The 19,400-nt window shown below is 49.1% G+C and overlaps 1 protein-coding gene and 1 long non-coding RNA gene across 3 annotated transcripts in view; one reads left to right on the forward strand and one right to left on the reverse strand.

Moving 5' to 3' along the window:
* LOC138373584 (uncharacterized) overlaps positions 1-19,400 on the forward strand; it is a 432,068-nt gene that overhangs the window by 43,870 nt on the left and 368,798 nt on the right. The window lies entirely within an intron of this gene.
* LOC123752258 (putative neural-cadherin 2) overlaps positions 1-19,400 on the reverse strand; it is a 302,071-nt gene that overhangs the window by 21,781 nt on the left and 260,890 nt on the right. The window contains exons 10-15 of the mRNA XM_069339829.1: positions 13,790-13,966; positions 11,670-11,858; positions 11,278-11,491; positions 5,266-5,468; positions 1,014-1,174; positions 618-783 (exon numbers count right to left, since the gene is read on the reverse strand). Of these exons, the coding sequence (XP_069195930.1) occupies positions 618-783; positions 1,014-1,174; positions 5,266-5,468; positions 11,278-11,491; positions 11,670-11,858; positions 13,790-13,966 (1,110 nt within the window). The remainder of the gene's footprint in view (positions 1-617; positions 784-1,013; positions 1,175-5,265; positions 5,469-11,277; positions 11,492-11,669; positions 11,859-13,789; positions 13,967-19,400) is intronic.

Raw genomic sequence — 19,400 nt, forward strand, 5'->3', positions numbered from 1 at the left:
AATTAAGCCCTGACGGGGGATTCGCGCCATCAGGAAATAAAATCTACTTTTATTTTCGAGTTTCTCTTACATTAATACTTATCTTTGTTCTCTTTCCCTGCCAGTACCAGAAGTATTTCTGGTACTTCCCAGGAATTTCACGTGTGTATGTAAATCTCTTATTACCCTCTTGGATGGTACTTCACTTAACCTTTCCGTTTAACAAAGAAACTGAAAAATAGCCTAATGATCTATTTATATACAAATATCTAACTGAATTAGACTTTAATGTTAAAATTTTAATGTTTGTAAATTAAAAATATAGTGTTTCACTAGTGGAAACACACTCAACGTGCTCAACACATAAGGAAGTGGACTAAACATCATGGACGTATATAACACACACACACACACACACACACACACACACACACACACACACACACCACAAAACAGACCTCACACTTACAAAACAAGAACACTAGAAACACTCATATCGCACTCAATACAAAACCAATGCGAGTTATTGTTGTTGTTTAAGATTCGCAACCTATAACAAAAACTTCCAAGTAGCACGGGCTATGGTGAGCCCATGCAATGTGAGTCAAGTCCTGAGTCACAGCAGTCAATCTCCTCACCTGGCCGGCCTCCTCGCTGACCGCTTGGTACGGGTCAACAGCCAGAGTAAGGGGCGTGGCCTGTGTGACATCATGCAGGGTCAGCGACTTGACCTCGACTGTGACGTTGGCCATGACCCCAGACTGACCTTGACTGGCGTCACTGACCCAGAAGCCCAACTCGTACCTGAAGGCAGCAAAGAAGAGGTAAGAAAACTGGTTATTTCTTGTAATTTCTCTGGGAAACTCCAACCAGGTCATTGGTGCCGGATCAAAGATGCTTTACAATGTAAATTTAAACAAATATTAAAATGTAAACTGAAACATAACCGAGTTAGAAATGATTAAAGAGCAGCAACTCTTCAACGAGTTTAATTTAGTAGAGTAAGGGGAAACCCCAAGAAACCTTTCACCTACCGGCCATCCGGGGTGTTAGGTGCCATGGTGAGGGCTCCTGTAGAGGCGCTCAGGAAGAACCCTGACTGGTGGTGTCTCCAGGCATAGGTCTTGGCGGATGCGTCCCAATCGTCGGGGTCCTGGACATACACCCTGCCCAGGGGCACCAGGCCCTTCTGGTGCTGTGAGGACACGCCAGGGGGAAGGTCAGTCGACGAGACGCCACGTGAGGATGAGAAATGTGTGTGTGGGCGTGTAGGGGCGTGCGTGAGTCCGCTCGCAGGATAGGTATAGGGGGGTGCACAATACACTACCGTTCATAGGATGATAGTGAAGCCTTAACGCAACGTGTTGCAAGGAGACTAGCAGGCGGGAAATAAAGAGCTAGACCTCAGTGAGAGAGAGAGATAGAGAGAGAGAAATACTGCATGCCATGAGAGATATTCTTCACTGGAGCGCCTGTTCCCCCCTCACAGAAGAATGACAGTCTGGCAAAGTTTCTCGGGACGACTAAACTTTGAACAATTTTTCTTAAACGTCTGGATATATATTCTCAAGGGATAACTGCATGATTCCGTACCCACCCAGTGATAGTGGGAGGGGGGAGGGAAAGAAAGAAAGAGAGACAGAAAGAGAAAGAGAGACAGAAAGAGAGACAGAAAGAGAGAGAGAGAGAGACAGAGACAGAGAGAGAGAGAGAGAGACAGAGACAGACAGAGAGAGAGAGAGAGACAGAGAGAGAGATACAAAAATGCTATTTATTCGAGGGCACTAGAAATAGAGGTCCACTGGTAAAGTTAGACCCGTCTAGTCTCAGTGGGCTGAGGTAGAGGAAAGAAGACTAAGAAACAAGACAGGAGCAGAAAATATTATTAGAGGAGCTAAAAACAGACAAATAACAGAAAACGGATTTTTTTTCCAACGGGACACTTGACAAAATGAAGGAGAATATTAAAAGAAAGAATAGATGTGTGATAACGGGTGAGCCCAGGGATCTCAACAGACTATTCTCTCCTCTGGAGTGCAAAGATGGTGGGCAGTAATTGTCTTGTGTGCACGACTCCAGCTCCCGGCCCCATCACGCTTACTTATCTTCCATGACTGTCCCAGCACCACATCTCAGGACAAGATGCAACACCTCGCTCACAGGAACATCTTCAAAAGTATACTCAGCTGTTCAGTGTATAAACACAGAGTATGTCTTGAATCTGGACTATGTCTGGATACGTGGCGGGTGTAGTGTGGTCCCTGGTGTGTGTAGCGTGGTCCCTGGTGTGTGTAGCGTGGCCCCTGGCCGGTGTAGCGTGGCCCCTGGCCGGTGTAGCGTGGCCCCTGGCCGCTGTAGCGTGGCCCCTGGCCGCTGTAGCGTGGCCCCAGGCCGCTGTAGCGTGGCCCCTGGCCGCTGTAGCGTGGCCCCTGGCCGCTGTAGCGTGGCCCCTGGCCGCTGTAGCGTGGCCCCTGGCCGCTGTAGCGTGGCCCCTGGCCGCTGTAGCGTGGCCCCTGGCCGGTGTAGCGTGGCCCCTGGCCGGTGTAGCGTGGCCCCTGGCCGGTGTAGCGTGGCCCCTGGCCGGTGTAGCGTGGCCCCTGGCCGGTGTAGCGTGGCCCCTGGCCGGTGTAGCGTGGCCCCTGGCCGGTGTAGCGTGGCCCCTGGCCGGTGTAGCGTGGCCCCTGGCCGGTGTAGCGTGGCCCCTGGCCGGTGTAGCGTGGCCCCTGGCCGGTGTAGCGTGGCCCCTGGCCGGTGTAGCGTGGCCCCTGGCCGGTGTAGCGTGGCCCCTGGCCGGTGTAGCGTGGCCCCTGGCCGGTGTAGCGTGGCCCCTGGCCGGTGTAGCGTGGCCCCTGGCCGGTGTAGCGTGGCCCCTGGCCGGTGTAGCGTGGCCCCTGGCCGGTGTAGCGTGGCCCCTGGCCGGTGTAGCGTGGCCCCTGGCCGGTGTAGCGTGGCCCCTGGCCGGTGTATCGTGGCCCTGGTGGGTGTAGCGTGGCCCCTGGCCGGTGTATCGTGGCCCTGGTGGGTGTAGCGTAGCCCCTGGCCGGTGTAGCGTGGCCCCTGGCCGGTGTAGCGTGGATACACGAACATCACTAGCGCGAGCGGACGAGATTGGTGCAACAGATTCAATCAAATTTATTGTCACTGTTGAGGTGTATAATGTATTCCCGTTGATGGCCGTTTGAGGTGTGTGTGCGTGGTGTCGAACACTGCTGGGGAGGGTCGAGGTCCGTCAGGTGTCAATCAGCTAAACGTTCCCGTGGAGTCATTTAATCTAACTTTTATTATCCATTTGATTTCCTGTCATCAGCGTTCACCGGTTTATTAGAAGAAGTGTTCCAGCGACTTCATATTCGCTCTCATGTTAAGCTCTGTTGTACACGAAGGGAAACAAAGTTGTGTTTGTTGATGACGGAAAGAGTTATTTTCCTCGCTTTCGACACCTTTGGTGATTGTCCTTATTTCAGGTGTCACGTGTGTGTGTGTGTGTGTGTGTGTACTCACCTAGTTGTGTTTGCGGGGGTTGAGCTCTGGCTCTTTGGTCCCGTGTGTGTGTGTGTGTGTGTGTGTGTGTGTGTGTGTGTGTGTGTGTGTGTGTGTGTGTGTGTGTGTGTGTGGTTGTCTAAATGAACTGTCACACGTGCGTGAGGTTGTTCAGTAGTTACAGTGTGGCACAGCTATAGTTCAGGTAAGCTGTCATATAGTCTAGGGGGCCCCATCCACACACACTCCTCAAACATACTAAATCGAGAGAAACTACCGACTGGGGACCTATAGAAAAACATTACCTCTGGGATGATACACGTTGCATGCACTTGCAAACCTTCTCTGCAACAATGAAGACAGGTTTTGTGTGTGGCTGAAACTATGACAAGATGCAAAATGAGTTAGATCTTCAAACCCGGTATATGGCAAGAAGACAAGGGAAGAGAATTATCAGGCAAAAGCGCCATTATATAAGCCATTATATACGATTACATAATGGCTCGGGCTGCACAATCACGTTAACGTATTGTGTCAATGAGTAAATAAGGATCCATGAGGAAGGAGGACTCATGCCCTCCTCTTCCTCGTGGCCTCTTACTCATTTTCCTCAATACATGGAGTATAATACAAGTCTGATCTAGGTTAATAATAGTACTTCTGGCATATTTATAGAACATGGGATATTATCAACAATAACAATCATAGGCATTGCAGATTAATGCAACATATTTAAATTATGTCGAGATGTTGGATGCAAGAGTTCACAAAATGAATAAAGGTGAACTGAAGTTAATCATGGGAGAAAGGGACGGTGGGAGAGGGGGGGGGGAAAGAGAGGGAGAGAGAGAGGGAGAGGGAGAGGGAGAGGGAGAGAGGGAGAGGGAGAGAGAGAGAGAGAGAGAGGAGGGGGGGGAGATAGGAGGTAGGGGGATATAGAAAGAGGGGGGGTGGGATAAATGATTGGAGAAAAATTTGAGACCATTGATAAATTTCTGAACTTAAGAGTGAGAGAAGCCCAGACGATAGTGGATTAGGAGGAATATCATACCTTCTTGACAGCAGGGGCTGCAAAATCTTATAACAGGGCCACATTCCCTTTCCTCTTGAGTAAGCACCACTCTCCTGGATGGCCTGCCTTTCCCCCCCCCTTCCATCGCCAACCTCCCGTCGTTTGTAAGAATTGAGAGGGACCTGCTGCATGGGTAACAGCTTCTCCTCCATATCAACCTACCCTGGCTTTGCGCCCTGGAGAGGCCACTCCAGACCGACAACCAGAGCGTAACTCCATAATCTCACGAGACTGATAAATGCTTACTGCTACACACGGATGAGAACCGTGCAAAATAACTTTTCAAATTCTTTCTCAAAAATGCCACTGCATCAATGATCATTATTCCTAAGTTGCCTCACGTTTGGACCACGTCTCCTCAACACACACACAAACACACACACACACAAACACACACGTGAAATCCAGGCAACTGACCAGATGAAAGTTTTTACACACAGTTGGGTCCTGGTTCATCCTGCTCCTTACTTGATTGTTAATTAGCATTACATTTTATTTATTCAAATTGGCTAATAAATATAAAGGCTCGCTAAAAATGAGTTTCTAGGGACAGGCTCCAGACGAACCGATCCAGGATAACGACCCTTAGCTCGCAATTTCATTAGGAACTTTAGGACAATTCGTAATAAAAAATTAGTCTCAATTGACGATGTAGAATGATTGATGCAACAGTGTATGACAACGGTGAAGGCAGTGACGGGTCTATATACACCGTGGTTGCGACAGTAACTTACCTTGACTGTGTGGACAGTGACGGTCTTGGAGGCAGGCGCCATGGGGTTGTCGTTGAGGTCTGCGACGTGGACGGTAAGGGTGAGGGTGGCGGAGACGGAGCCAGCGTCACCCACCAGCAGAGGCACCAGCAGCAGGCGGCTCTCCTCTCGGTCCAGCCCTCCGACGGTCGACACCACGCCTATACCTCGACCCTCGTCTCCTCCTGTGTCAAGAAGAGACCAGGGGGGGGGTGAGAGAGAGAGAGAGATATTGGGATATCAGGGGGAAAAGCTACAAGCCACTACGACTATATAACACTTGGAAGGAGTCAGGATAAGATTTTGGGATGGGACGAAGGGACGGAATGGTGCCCCAACCACTTAGACGGTCGAGGATTGAGCGCCGACCTACATGACGGGAGACCGTCGCTCCACCATCCAGCCCAAATGAGAGAAAGAGCGAAAATATATATATATAGCTGCTTTGATAGATGAGTTGTGTAGGGTCGTGCACGCTGACAAATGTACAGTACTAACCCTGTGTCTAAAATTGGTTACGAGAATCCCCTTCCCCCCTGTCCCACGCCCTTCTACAGGACTGGTGGAATATTCCAGCAATGTTGCAGAAATATTTTCAGAAGCCTTCAACTTCAATTCACCTTTCACAAAGTTGTGTACATTTTCCACTCAACACCACCCACTGACACGATTCAACTGCAGTCAACTTTTCGATTTTTAAGAGTTCAGTTTGGTGTGTGTGTGTGTGTGTGTGTGTGTGTGTGTGTGTGTGTGTGTGTGTGTGTGTGTGTGTGTGTGTGTGTGTATATGTATATTCACCTAATTGTATTCACCTAGTTGTGCTTGAGGGGGGTTGAGCTCTGCTCTTTCGGCCCGCCTCTCAACTGTTTCTACTACTACTACTACTATTTTTTTTCTACATCACACACACACACACACACACCCCAGGAAGCAGCCCGTGACAGCTGACTAACTCCCAGGTACCTATTTACTGCTAGGTAACAGAGGCGTAGGGTGAAAGAAACTCTGCCCATCGTTTCTCGCCGGCGCCCGGGATCGAACCCGGGACCACAGGATCACGTGTACAGCGTGCTGTCCGCTCGCCCACCGGCTCCACTGTGTGTGTGTGTGTGTGTGTGTGTGTGTGTGTGTGTGTAATTATCTAAGTAATTACCTAGTGTGTGTGTGTGTGTGTGTGTGTGTGTGTGTGTGTGTGTGTGTGTGTGTGTGTTCGCGCGGGCGTACAGTCCGCCCTCCTAAGGTTTCCAACGCCAAGAAAGTCAATTTAAAGTGTCCTCTCCTAACCTACCAGAGAACCCAAAACAGAAAACGGGACAGCACCTCACTTTCGGCAGCCGCTTTCATATTCTATTGTCACAATTTTTGGCCTTACGTGGCGCATACGAGCGAAAAGCAACATTCTTTGTAAGAGGACAAGTTGGTGTGTGTATACATGTGTATGTTTAAGTGTATCTTGTAGAGTCTGCTTGCGTTTGTCTATGAATTGTGTCAAGAAAATTAAATATATCGTTTCTTTGGAAAGATTCCGTATTCTTTCGTTCATTACCCCTTTAAACTTCGTCCATCATCACAATAAACCCCATATTCCCCCCTCACGAAGTCACAGAAGCTTTCGAGTTGTTACTTTGTGCGTTGTCCAACGAAACGCAATGACCGACTCTCGAGGTCTCTGAATTCCGAGCTTCCAGAGCAAAAACTGGCAGATATATTTTTGTGCCGTGGTGATTGTCCAAGTCAACTGGCACAGAATATAACTAATGAGGGAGCACGGCCAACTGGCGCCAACAGCTGTGGACAGGGATTTATTTTTATTTGATTTTTCTGGGGGGCAGGAATTCGTGGCAGAGTTGTCAGATCACGTCACTACGCGACAGGAACCTGTCTGATTCGTCAGGGAGTTGCCAGATATGTAACTTCTGAAGGACAGTAATACAATCACATAAATAAATGTTAATAATAATAATTATTATTAATGTAAAGGTACACACATACAAAATAAGTTGCAAAACAGAATGCTGGATTTCTAGATTGAGGTAAAATATATATATATAAATATATATATATATATATATATATATATATATATATATATATATATATGTCGTACCTAGTAGCCAGAACTCACTTCTGAGCCTACTATGCAAGGCCCGATTTGCCTAATAAGCCAAGTTTTCATGAATTAATTGCTTTTCGACTACCTAACCTACCTAACCTAACCTAACCTAACTTTTTCGGCTACCTAACCTAACCTAACCTATAAAGATAGGTTAGGTTAGGTTAGGTAGGGTTGGTTAGGTTCGGTCATATATCTACGTTAATTTTAACTCCAATAAAAAAAAATTCACCTCTTACATAATGAAATGGGTTGCTTTATCATTTCATAAGAAAAAAATTAGAGAAAATATATTATTTCATGAAAACTTGGCTTATTAGGCAAATTGGGCCTTGCATTGTAGGCTGAAAAGTGAGTTCTGGCTACTAGGTACGACATATATATATATATATATATATATATATATATATATATATATATACCATACCTAAAGCCACTTTATCGTACACACAAAGCAGTTCGGGGAAACATTATTAATAAAATGTTGCTGAAACAATAGGGAAGCTGACGCTCAATGATACAGGAAGCTGTACATCTGAAGATCTATTATGAATGATAAAACTTAAAAAAAAAAAAAAAATCAACTGCAGTATAAAAAATGATGGAACCTATGCATGTTGGAACAGATAATTGGTATTTACGTGTATCGCCACACCAATTGGCCTCAAATGCAAAGCGCAAGGAAGAAGGGGGGGGGGGGGCTAGAGGGGGGGGCTAGAGGGGGGGGCTAGAGGGGGGGGCTAGAGGGGGGGGCTAGAGGGGGGGGGGCTAGAGGGGGGGGGCTAGAGGGGGGGGGCTAGAGGGGGGGGCTAGAGGGGGGGGGGGGCTAGAGGGGGGGGCTAGAGGGGGGGGCTAGAGGGGGGGGGCTAGAGGGGGGGGGATTAATCAGGGGAAAGCACCAAGCCATTATGACTATATAGCACTGGGTAGGGGATAAGGATCAGGATTTGAGATGGGATGGGGGGAAGGAACGGTGCCCAACTACTTCAACCTGTCCTCAGACCAAGGCCATTCCATCCAGCGGTCGACCCCCAAAGAAGCATTCATCAATGTTAACATGCTGTTCATTCAAAATAGGATTTTTTTTTTAAATATAAATTAATATTATTTGGCATTAGCATATTGTGCATATTTAGGCATTGGTTAGGTTAGGAATTTATGTTCCGTTGGCTATTATTTGTATTTGTAGTACGTGGGTGAAGCATTTACAGCGTTGTGGTTCGAACAAAAAGTCGTCAGTGAAGCACTTGTTCCGGAAGTGTTCGGACGTCACCAGTTATGAGTCGTGTGTTAGTTAGTTTAGTTCATTTATTATGCACCCCATACCCATCTTGTGGGCGGTAGTGGAAAGGGTTACAGAGGCACATAATGGGCTCAGGGACTGAACCCCACAATTCATTTAGCTAAGCAAGTTACAATCTTGATGAGCTAGTTACAAAATTCAATATAAGTCATCACATCAACAATGGGTTCGAGATCGACCTCAAGTACAGGTTCTAAATTAAGCAACTGACATATGTGGAGAGCTAGTGTCAAAATTTATATGTTTGTCCTGCACACCGCCCCCCATCCAGTGGGCAGCGGTGGATAGGTTACAATCACTTAGTTACTACCTACAGTTAGCAAACTGGGGATATTTGGCTAAAATTTCTGGTAGCAGATCATTTTGAATGAAATATTGACACATCGCTGGAACATTGGTTATAGAATTGTCTCTAAATTCACGTATCTTTTCGCACTCCATCACATAGTGACGGAGGGTGTGCGAATAATTTTGTTGACACAGTTTACATTTGGTCAGGTCTACATCAGCAGATAATGAGAATTCCCAGAGATACTTGCACCGTCGTGTGTGTCGTGTCGTGAGTCGTGTGTGTCGTGTCGTGTCGTGTCGTGAGTCGTGTGTGTCGTGAGTCGTGTGTGAACCGTTTTTGAGTCGTGTGTGAACCGGCTCAGAGCCTAGATTCACGAAGCAGTTACGCAAGTACTTACGAACGTGTACATCTTTCCTCAATCTTTGACGGCTTTGGTTACATTTATTAAACAGTTTACAAGCATGACAACTTCCCAATCAACTGTTGTTACTGTTATAAACAGCCTCCTGGTGCTTCGGAGCTCATTAGCTGTTTAATAATTGTAAACTAAGCCGCCAAAGATTGAGAAAAAGATGTACAGGTGTGTAAGTGCTTGCGTAACTTCTTCGTGAATCTGGCCCCAGGGGGTTTGGCGGGTGCATGGAATAAACTTTGGGCCTTTGTTTAAGAGGACAGGCTGACCACTTGGACGGTCGGGGATTGGACGCCCACCTTCATGACGCGAGACCGTCACTCTACCGTCCAGCCCAAATGGTTGGGAGTGGATAGGAGGGGGGGGGGGGGGGTAGAATGAGACTCCACAGACGAAATGGATTTTATAGTCACGTAAAAAAATACATGATAAACGAACTTAAGAGTGAGAATGTCTCCGATGATCTGGAAGGATTCGTGATCTGATAAGACATTGCTATCTTCACCACGCTTGATCAACTTACTTCATGGTTGCCGAGAGCGGAAACACACCTCCTGTAGACTCCTGACAGTTTCGTTTCTGTTAATGCAATTATAACCTGAAATTTTCCCACGACTCTGTTCCCAGTTAAGAAGGTAAGGACTCCAAGACAACAACAACAACCGTGATATACAACCCTCCAACAATTAAAACAAACAAACACACAAACACACACACACAAACACACACACACACACACACACACACACACACACACACACACACACACACACACACACACACACATTACGAAGACAAGAGGTGCACGACCTGTAGATAAAACCCCCACAATAATAAGACACTCAAGACACACGCTACTCCAGCTCTTTTCTCTTACAAAACGGATCTATATACGAGAGAAAGTCGGAGAAAATACCAGGAAGTTCAATGCCAAAAATGTCGGCACAGCCATGATGAAACAAGCAATCAGGGAAAGGTGGAGAAGCGTAGGAGAGAGAGCGAGAGAGCGAGAGAGCGAGAGAGCGAGAGAGCGAGAGAGCGAGAGAGAGAGAGAGAGAGAGAGAAAGGGTGGGGGGGAGGGGGGACGGAAAATACAGCAGAAAATGTTGGCGAGAAGATAATGCAGTAGTAAAGGGGGACTGCAATAAAATTTTCTGGACGCCTGAGAGAGGGTGAATTTCCGACGACACATTCAGGATAGCGAAGGGCGGAGCTGGGTCACCCATCTCGCTGCACGGAGGAACGCCTATGTCGATTCTCAATCGACTTGAGAATGGTCCAAGACAGACCGAAACGTCGTCGTCCCTTCACCTTCTAGTGTGTGGTCTGGTCAACAGAAAGGCTATGTAATAACGATGTAAACTTAGGCTTTTATTAAGAAAAGGTTGCTAGAAAAATTATACCAAGATCTAAAACGGAAATTTGTCAAAATGAAAGGTTTAGAATAATTCCAAGCTGGAACACACAGGCATCGTCTGGGATCCTCTCGGACGTAGGTTCGAATCCTCGTCACGGCCCTTGTGGATTTGTCCAAGCTGGAAGCTGTGCAGTGAACTCGAGCAGGTGTCTGCACCCACCTACATCATACTATATTAATACAACAAAATGGGACCTGACAAGAGCAAGAGGAAAGGAACTATCACGAGAAAGCGCCAAGCTATTACGACTATGTAGCACTTGGAAGGGGTCAGAATAAGGATTTGGGATGGGACTGGGGAAAAGGAATGGGGCCCAATCACTTATGGACGGTCGGGGGTTGAACGCCGACCTGCATGAAGCTAGGCCATCGCTCTATCGTCCAGCCCAAGTGGTTGGGCTACGCACCTACACGACAGGGATCACAGGTGGGAGTTATTAGCAAGTCGACGACTCACTTTTGTCGATAGTGACGGTGAAGGAGGTGGCGATGTGCGGGGGAGCCCTAGGGTCGAGGGCCAGGGTGAAGGGCGGCCCGTGTCCCTGGCGCCAGTCGTCGGCGTCCCCGAGTCTGACCCGAGCCACCACCTGCGCCACGCCGTTCTCCACCACCTCCACCTCCCGAGGCTCCGCCAGGAACGGCGGGTTGTCGTTCACATCCGTCACGTTCACCTGAGGAGGTCACACGGGGGGGTCAGATGGGGGGTCATGACCCGGCTAGTCTGGGGTCATGTAAGGTTAATTAAGTTAAAAGCTAAGCCGGAGGACTCGAGTTAGTAGCGGTTAATCCACTTAATCAATGTCAAGGGAGAGGACGCCCTCACCTGATCCTTATTTCAATAATACTTACACTTAGGGTGGCTGTGGCGGTCCTGGGCGGCACCCCGTCGTCCACCGCCCACACCAGCACACTGTGGGCGGCAACAGTCTCCCGGTCGAGGCCGCCCACGAGCCGGACAGCTCCGGCCTCGTCCACGCCGAACTGACGACCGGCGTCACTGGACGGGGATATGGCGTATGTGATCCTGCTGCGCCCGCCCTGTGGAGCCACATGACAACAATGATGCTGCTGGTGGGTGAGGAATGATGCTGCTGGTGGGTGAGGAATGATGCTGCTGGTGGATGAGGAATGATGCTGCTGGTGGATGAGGAATGATGCTGCTGGTGGATGAGGAATGAAGCTGCTGGTGGATGAGGAATGATGCTGCTGGGTGAGGAATGATGCTGCTGGTGGATGAGGAATGATGCTGCTGGTGGGTGAGGAATGATGCTGCTGGTGGGTGAGGAATGATGCTGCTGGTGGATGAGGAATGATGATTCTGGTGGATGAGGAATGATGCTGCTGGTGGATGAGGAATGATGATTCTGGTGGATGAGGAATGATGATGCTGGTGGATGAGGAATGATGATGCTGGTGGATGAGGAATGATGATGCTGGTGGGTGAGGAATGATGATGCTGGTGGGTGAGGAATGATGATGCTGGTGGGTGAGGAATGATGATGCTGGTGGATGAGGAATGATGATGCTGGTGGATGAGGAATGATGATGCTGGTGGATGAGGAATGATGATGCTGGTGGATGAGGAATGATGATGCTGGTGGATGAGGAATGATGATGCTGGTGGATGAGGAATGATGATGCTGGTGGATGAGGAATGATGATGCTGGTGGATGAGGAATGATGATGCTGGTGGATGAGGAATGATGCTGGTGGGTGAGGAATGATGATGGTGGGTGAGGAATGATGCTGGTGGGTGAGGAATGATGCTGGTGGGTGAGGAATGATGCTGGTGGGTGAGGAATGTGTTTCATGTAATCAGGAAGGCCAAAATCCACCGTGCAAGGGCCGTACGTAACTGGAGGCACGAACACTACGTACAGTCAGGTCAGTTCGGCCTCGTACACTGTGAAGGTTTACACAGCGAGTCGACCTGGGGTGCTGCCCGGGCCACCAGTTACTTTTCACCGGAACCAGGCTGCACGGGGGCCACACACCAGGCTGCCTGAGGGGGGGCCACACACACCAGGCTGCCTGAGGGGGGGCCACACACACCAGGCTGCCTGAGGGGGGGGCCACACACACCAGGCTGCCTGAGGGGGGCCACACACACCAGGCTGCCTGAGGGGGGCCACACACACCAGGCTGCCTGAGGGGGGCCACACACACCAGGCTGCCTGAGGGGGGCCACACACACCAGGCTGCCTGAGGGGGGGCCACACACACCAGGCTGCCTGAGGGGGGGCCACACACACCAGGCTGCCTGAGGGGGGGCCACACACACCAGGCTGCCTGAGGGGGGGCCACACACACCAGGCTGCCTGAGGGGGGGCCACACACACCAGGCTGCCTGAGGGGGGGCCACACACACCAGGCTGCCTGAGGGGGGGCCACACACACCAGGCTGCCTGAGGGGGGGCCACACACACCAGGCTGCCTGAGGGGCCACACCAGGCTGCCTGAGGGGGCCACACCCGCTTCGTTTCACACCGAGGTTGTTATAAATATTAAATCTCCAGACACGTCTCCTGACGCACGAAACCAACCAGACCGTGATTATACTTTCGTATTTCAATATCTAGGGACTTGATGATCCCACTCCCTCTCCCAGCAGGGATATCCCACCCCCGGGCAAGCACAGCGCTGCTCTTGGTAGAGCCTCCAGGAGGTATATCCCAGCGCTCATCCTCAGGGCAGCACAGTGCCGCCCCGGGCCCCACTCTCCGGGCCGGGGGGAGTGAGAGAGCCAGATAAGACAAGCAGGGGGTCCAGCGCTGTATAGCGCCGTGCTCTTTTGATGTTCAGTTGACCCCTGGGGGCCCCACTTGGTTCGAATCCCCGACATCTGGTGGCACGGGAGCGGAGGAATGTTGGGATGTCGTATTCCGCTCTATACAACGTTCAGAATACACCTGGATGTTCTACAGAGACAAAAAATCCTACTTCTCTCTCTCTCTCTATTTATATCTTACCCCGTCTAGATCATGGGCGGTGAAGGTGGCGAGTTGAGTGCCGGTGGGCGTGTCCTCCGGCAAGGTGAGGTGGGCGTGGTCGGAGACGAAGGTGGGCGTGTTGTCATTCTCGTCAAGGAGTCGGAGGTTGACCCAGGCGCCGTCCACGTGGTACTTGTCCCCCCACCCCTCCTCCCCCTGCAGTAAGTAAATAAACAAGAAACAGGATCATTAGTAACCTAAAGAGACAAACACTTCATTATAAAACAGTTAATATACTCAATCTATATTCATGAGAGGGAATGTCTGTCTGTCTCTCTTTGCAGGGTGAATGGTCTGGAGTACGGGACAAAGATAGTCTTATACGTCAAAGGCGGCTGGCCCAGTCCCTTAAATTCCTTCCCTCGAAAATGCTGAATGTGAATTCAACATTACATTTTCTGACAGAGAAAGGGAGGCGAAAGGGGGAGATATGAGCGAAGGAGGGGACTGGATGAGAGAGGGAGGGGTGGGGGGATAAGAAGGTTCAGGGAGAAAGTTGAAGAGAGAGAGAGAGAGAGAGAGAGAGAGAGAGAGAGAGAGAGAGAGAGAGAGAGAGAGAGAGAGAGAGAGAGAGAGAGAGAGAGAGAGAGAGAGAGAGAGAGAGAGAGAGAGAGAGAGAGAGAGAGAGAGAGAGAGAGAGAGAGAGAGAGAGAGAGAGAGAGAGAGAGAGAGAGAGAGAGAGAGAGAGAGAGAGAGAGAGAGAGAGAGAGAGAGAGAGAGAGAGAGAGAGAGAGAGAGAGAGAGAGAGAGAGAGAGAGAGAGAGAGAGAGAGAGAGAGAGAGAGAGAGAGAGAGAGAGAGAGAGAGAGAGAGAGAGAGAGAGAGAGAGAGAGAGAGAGAGAGAGAGAGAGAGAGAGAGAGAGAGAGAGAGAGAGAGAGAGAGAGAGAGAGAGAGAGAGAGAGAGAGAGAGAGACCCGGACGCAACCGGTTACCCCAAGTAAACTAACACGACAGGGAAGCAAGAATATTAGTGATCTAAACTATCAAAATAATCAGTTATACGCAGCCTAATTAAACAAAGGGATAAAGCCTAAATTATAATTTAATGAAATTAGACACCAATCATAATAAGGAAAGTCGGAAGGTGTCGGTGTGGGTGGGTCGGGTGTCTAACTGTTCAGCCCCGTCATTGTAACTTATTGTCTGCTAAATTTTATTTTTTTTATTTTTACATGCAAGCATGCAAGATAAAGACAAATACAATAAAATATCAGAGAAAACAAAAACAAAATACAGAAGCTACTGGCCAGAAGAACCGACAGCACAGGACAATAATTAGCAAAAATGGAGGAACAGCATACATCACGACAAATTAAAGAACAAAAACAATAACAAACAAGCAAATAATGTAAGCAAATAAACAAAACAAACAAACACCGGCCAGAAGGACCGACAACAAAACACATCAAAATTTAGAAAATGAAACATAACAAGACAATGCACACACAAACAAATCATAAATATAAACAAAGGGAAAATTAAAAAGAAAACAATACAACATGGTAATACAAGGTAATACATGAAGAGAATACACACTCTGCAAAACACCGGCCAATCAGCGGACATACTTACCCGGGAACAAAGCCCGGGGGAAACGCACATTGAACGCCTCCCAACGTAACCAACCCCAAGGGTCTAGTACACCCACCGGGGACGCCATGTCATCCGGAACCCTAGCTATAAACACTCGCAAGCAGGGGACCCAAATGGTATCACTCCTGACGCGAGTAACTGCCACAATCCCCAACATCAAGGGAACACCCCCACCATGAAATTCCCCCGGCTCGTCATTCAGCAGTAACTCGGCAATCGCCGACCAGTGACTCGGTGGCATCACCGACGCCGGCAACACGTCCCCCAGGTCCCCAACACACACCCTCACAAGAGGGGGCCAGACATAGGACACCACCACCGGGGCACCAGCGGCCACGGGCACACCACCAGACGACTGCAGGGAACCAGGGCGGCGCGCATCCTTCCGTAATGTCACAACCAGGCCACGCCCAGCACCAGCAACCACACCATCCCTGGGAGCGGGAGCCACCACCTCCCACTGCGGAGAATCCCCAGGAGGAGAAGGAACGGAAGGCACACTCGAGAGCCGGGCACCAGCATCAGCAGGCACATGAACCTCTGCCACCACCAACCGTGGAGACAGCGACACATCCGGTTCCACACCGTCAACTCCCAAGGACCCACAGTCACCGAATTCCCCAACATCGGCCCAGGCAGACGACGAACGCCTGGAACGCTTGGGCTCCGGCCGGAGATCGTCAGAGCCGGAAGCGGATCCAAAAACACGGGTCCCACCAGCTGGACGAACCGACGCCCGACGCAGAACGGCAGCAGCCTCCACCACAGGGGGAACTGGCCCACACACAGCAGGAGGCTCCGCAGCCACCCCAGCACCCAGCACATCCGGGACCCGAGGCGAGAACACAGGGCCAGGCGCAGCAGCCGAAGACGAGGGAGAAGGCGGCGGCGCGTCACAATGATCACTAGGAAGGCCTTCAGGAGTAGCGGAGACAGTGACAGGAGCACGTAGACCATCCGATGGCACTGCAAGATCCGGAGGAGAGTCTGTAACAACCGGAGGAACGTCCGGCGACGTAGGGGGAGCCGCATCCGCTAACTGAACGCTCACCTCTTCATCCCCGGAGACCTCCTCCAGAGGGAGCGGTGGGAAATCTACTTCCCGGAACAAGTTGACCGGAGCAACCGGATCCGCAGTGCATCCGGCAGCCTGATGCCCCAACATGCCACACCGGAAACAAGTACGGGGTTGCCGGGCATAATACACCCGCACGTAGTACCCTAAAAGTCGGACAGAGGATGGAATGTCCGACCTCAGGCGCATCCCGAGGGTACGAATGTTCGTCTTCAACCCCGCATATTTTCCAGAAGACAGCTTGTGCATTCTCACACTGACGACGGAGCCAAATCTCTGGAAGAAACGCCGGAGAAGGGACTCAGGGAATTCCATGGGGGCCCCATGGACGCTCACATACGTCACGGCACCACTCCGATCAGATATGGCCACAGAACCAGTGCCATCCAACAACTTCAAGGTACGACCCTCGTACCGCCGGAGAAATCCACGGTACGCCTCCTCACCCACAAACTTGATGATCACCCGGCGAGCAGTCACCAGCTCAACCCCGTAGACCTCCTCGACCGGGACATGTAGCACGTCACACATGACCTGCTCAATGAGAGGATACCCTGCACGGCAGGTAAACTCCAAACCCACGGAGTTTACCCTCTCAACAGCGGGAAGATGGCCGCTCATCGTAAAAGCGCCACGTCAACACCAGGCAGGGACAGCAGGGAGGGTAGAGACACCCACCCCCTGCTGGCGAAAACTGCAACCTCCCCAAACTGCCGGAGCGGTCAGACGACACGTCTGCACCCTACGGCAGCTCAGGTGGGACTCCACATTGTCTGCTAATTGTAGTTGATAGAGAGCGAAACAACAGGATTACCAAGTAATAAAATATAACACTCAGAGAACTAATGTAGTTATCAGTCGACTATTGTATTATATCAAGTAACTGATATAGACTATTTTGATTTTTTTTTTACAAACTAGTTAAAAGTCCTTGAAAATTTGAATTATTAAATGACCTAGATAAACAAGGTCCAGAACAGTTTTATTAGACAATGTTTAATTGTACAAAAAACAAAAAATGACGGTAGAAATCAGATTAAGAAATGCTTTTGTTGGGGGGAGGGGGGAGGGGGACCGGGCCCAAAGGATATCTGACCAACTGAGCTATAATTAATATGTCAGACTCCAAGAACAGCCTCCTTGCTAGGTCTTATAATACTACAAGTTCTCAAACATAATGAGAATGACCCAAACATTGTCCTCTGGAGTATGTGTCCGCTAATGGCTGATAATATTACACAATGTGATGCTTAATACAGCTTTGAACACCTGTCGTTGCTTCACTGTGATGCTTAACACAGCTTTGAACACCTGTCATTGCTTCACTGTGATCCATAACACAGCTTTGAACACCTGTCGTTGCTTCACTGTGATCCATAACACAGCTTTGAACACCTGCCATTGCTTCACTGTGATCCATAACACAGCTTTGAACACCTGTCGTCGCTTCACTGTGATCCACAACACAGCTTTGAACACCTGTCGTTGCTTCACTGTGATCCATAGCACAGCTTTGAACACCTGTCGTCGCTTCACTGTGATCCATAGCACAGCTTTGAACACCTGTCGTCGCTTCACTGTGATGCCTAACACAGCTTGAAATACCTGCCATGGTTTCCCCTCTCCCACAAAAGGTCACACCCGTTCCACCCCTCCAGCAGCCACACCGGCTAAAGCTTTTTGCGACATAACTCATTTGTTACCGAAGCGAGAGTATGCAGGGAGCTGTCACCAGCTTGCAGGTGGTGGAGGCCTGAACTGCAGGGTGCAGGGGGCGAGCGACAGGCATCAATTAACATGTTGTACAGGAGAGGGGGAGGGAGGGCGTATCGTACTGCCCTAGGGGTTGGCGCTGGGTTTATAAAGGTCTATCAACCTCTGGAGGCTTATTAATACCTCCACAATGCCTTATTGACCATCAAGTATACTTCAGTCCTGAACATAGACCAGGACTAAAATATACACTATTATATACACCGAGAAGCGGAGCATATCTTTGTATATTCTTTGGATATCTGTCTTCAATATCTAACTACATAGATAAAAGACTTTTTACAATGTGGCCAGAAGACTGAAGATAAAACATCAATAAAACCCCCCATTATTATTTGTAAACCATTCAACTAATTGTTTTCAAACATTTACAAAAAGGCTGAAGCATCTTCCATTGTAGATATGAAATACAAAAAAAATTATGAGGCGCGTCGCAATTTTGTTTGATTAAATCTCTTTGAATGTCACACGAATACAATTAATTGGCTTTATTGCAAAGTGTGCAGGAGCATCCTTTAAGGGCAGGAGGACCCGAGCGTAAAGTGTTAACAAGGAATAACAATGTGACTGCGTTAACATATCGACAAACTTCTTGAGCCATTCTAACTTCCTTGCTACTTTCTTCAGCCTCGACGATCTTTGGAAACGGTTCTAGAAGCCTGTCACCAGGCGTTACCTGATCCAATACTATCAGTGATGATTACCCTTGTCGTTACCTTTCCCTTGATTTCGGGGATCAACGTCCCAGCGGCCCAGTCTCTGACCAGGAATCATGATCTTTGCACAAATATACGTGTCAAGATGACAGGCTAAGGCCTTTTCGCCTTCGCAAAGAAAATACAAATAAAAATAATACATGTATCCTTCACATATTTCATCCTGGATACATTATGTAGCCTACACTTTTTCCTGTAACTCTTTATAAAAAAAATGACCTGCATATTTACAGAGTACTTTATGATATTTGTTGCTCCGAAGTGATTAATCAATACAACTCTGCGCCACATAAAATTCACTCACACATGATCATTGCCGCAATTACAATGTTCTGCTCCATGAAGCAGGCGAGTTAAGCGGGGCAGAACTAGTCAGCTGAATATGACGGGTTTTATGGAGGGCGAGACATAATGTGTGAATTTAATGCAGCTA

Source organism: Procambarus clarkii, chromosome 42 (assembly GCF_040958095.1).
Source record: "Procambarus clarkii isolate CNS0578487 chromosome 42, FALCON_Pclarkii_2.0, whole genome shotgun sequence".
NCBI classification, from domain to species: Eukaryota; Metazoa; Arthropoda; class Malacostraca; order Decapoda; family Cambaridae; genus Procambarus; species Procambarus clarkii.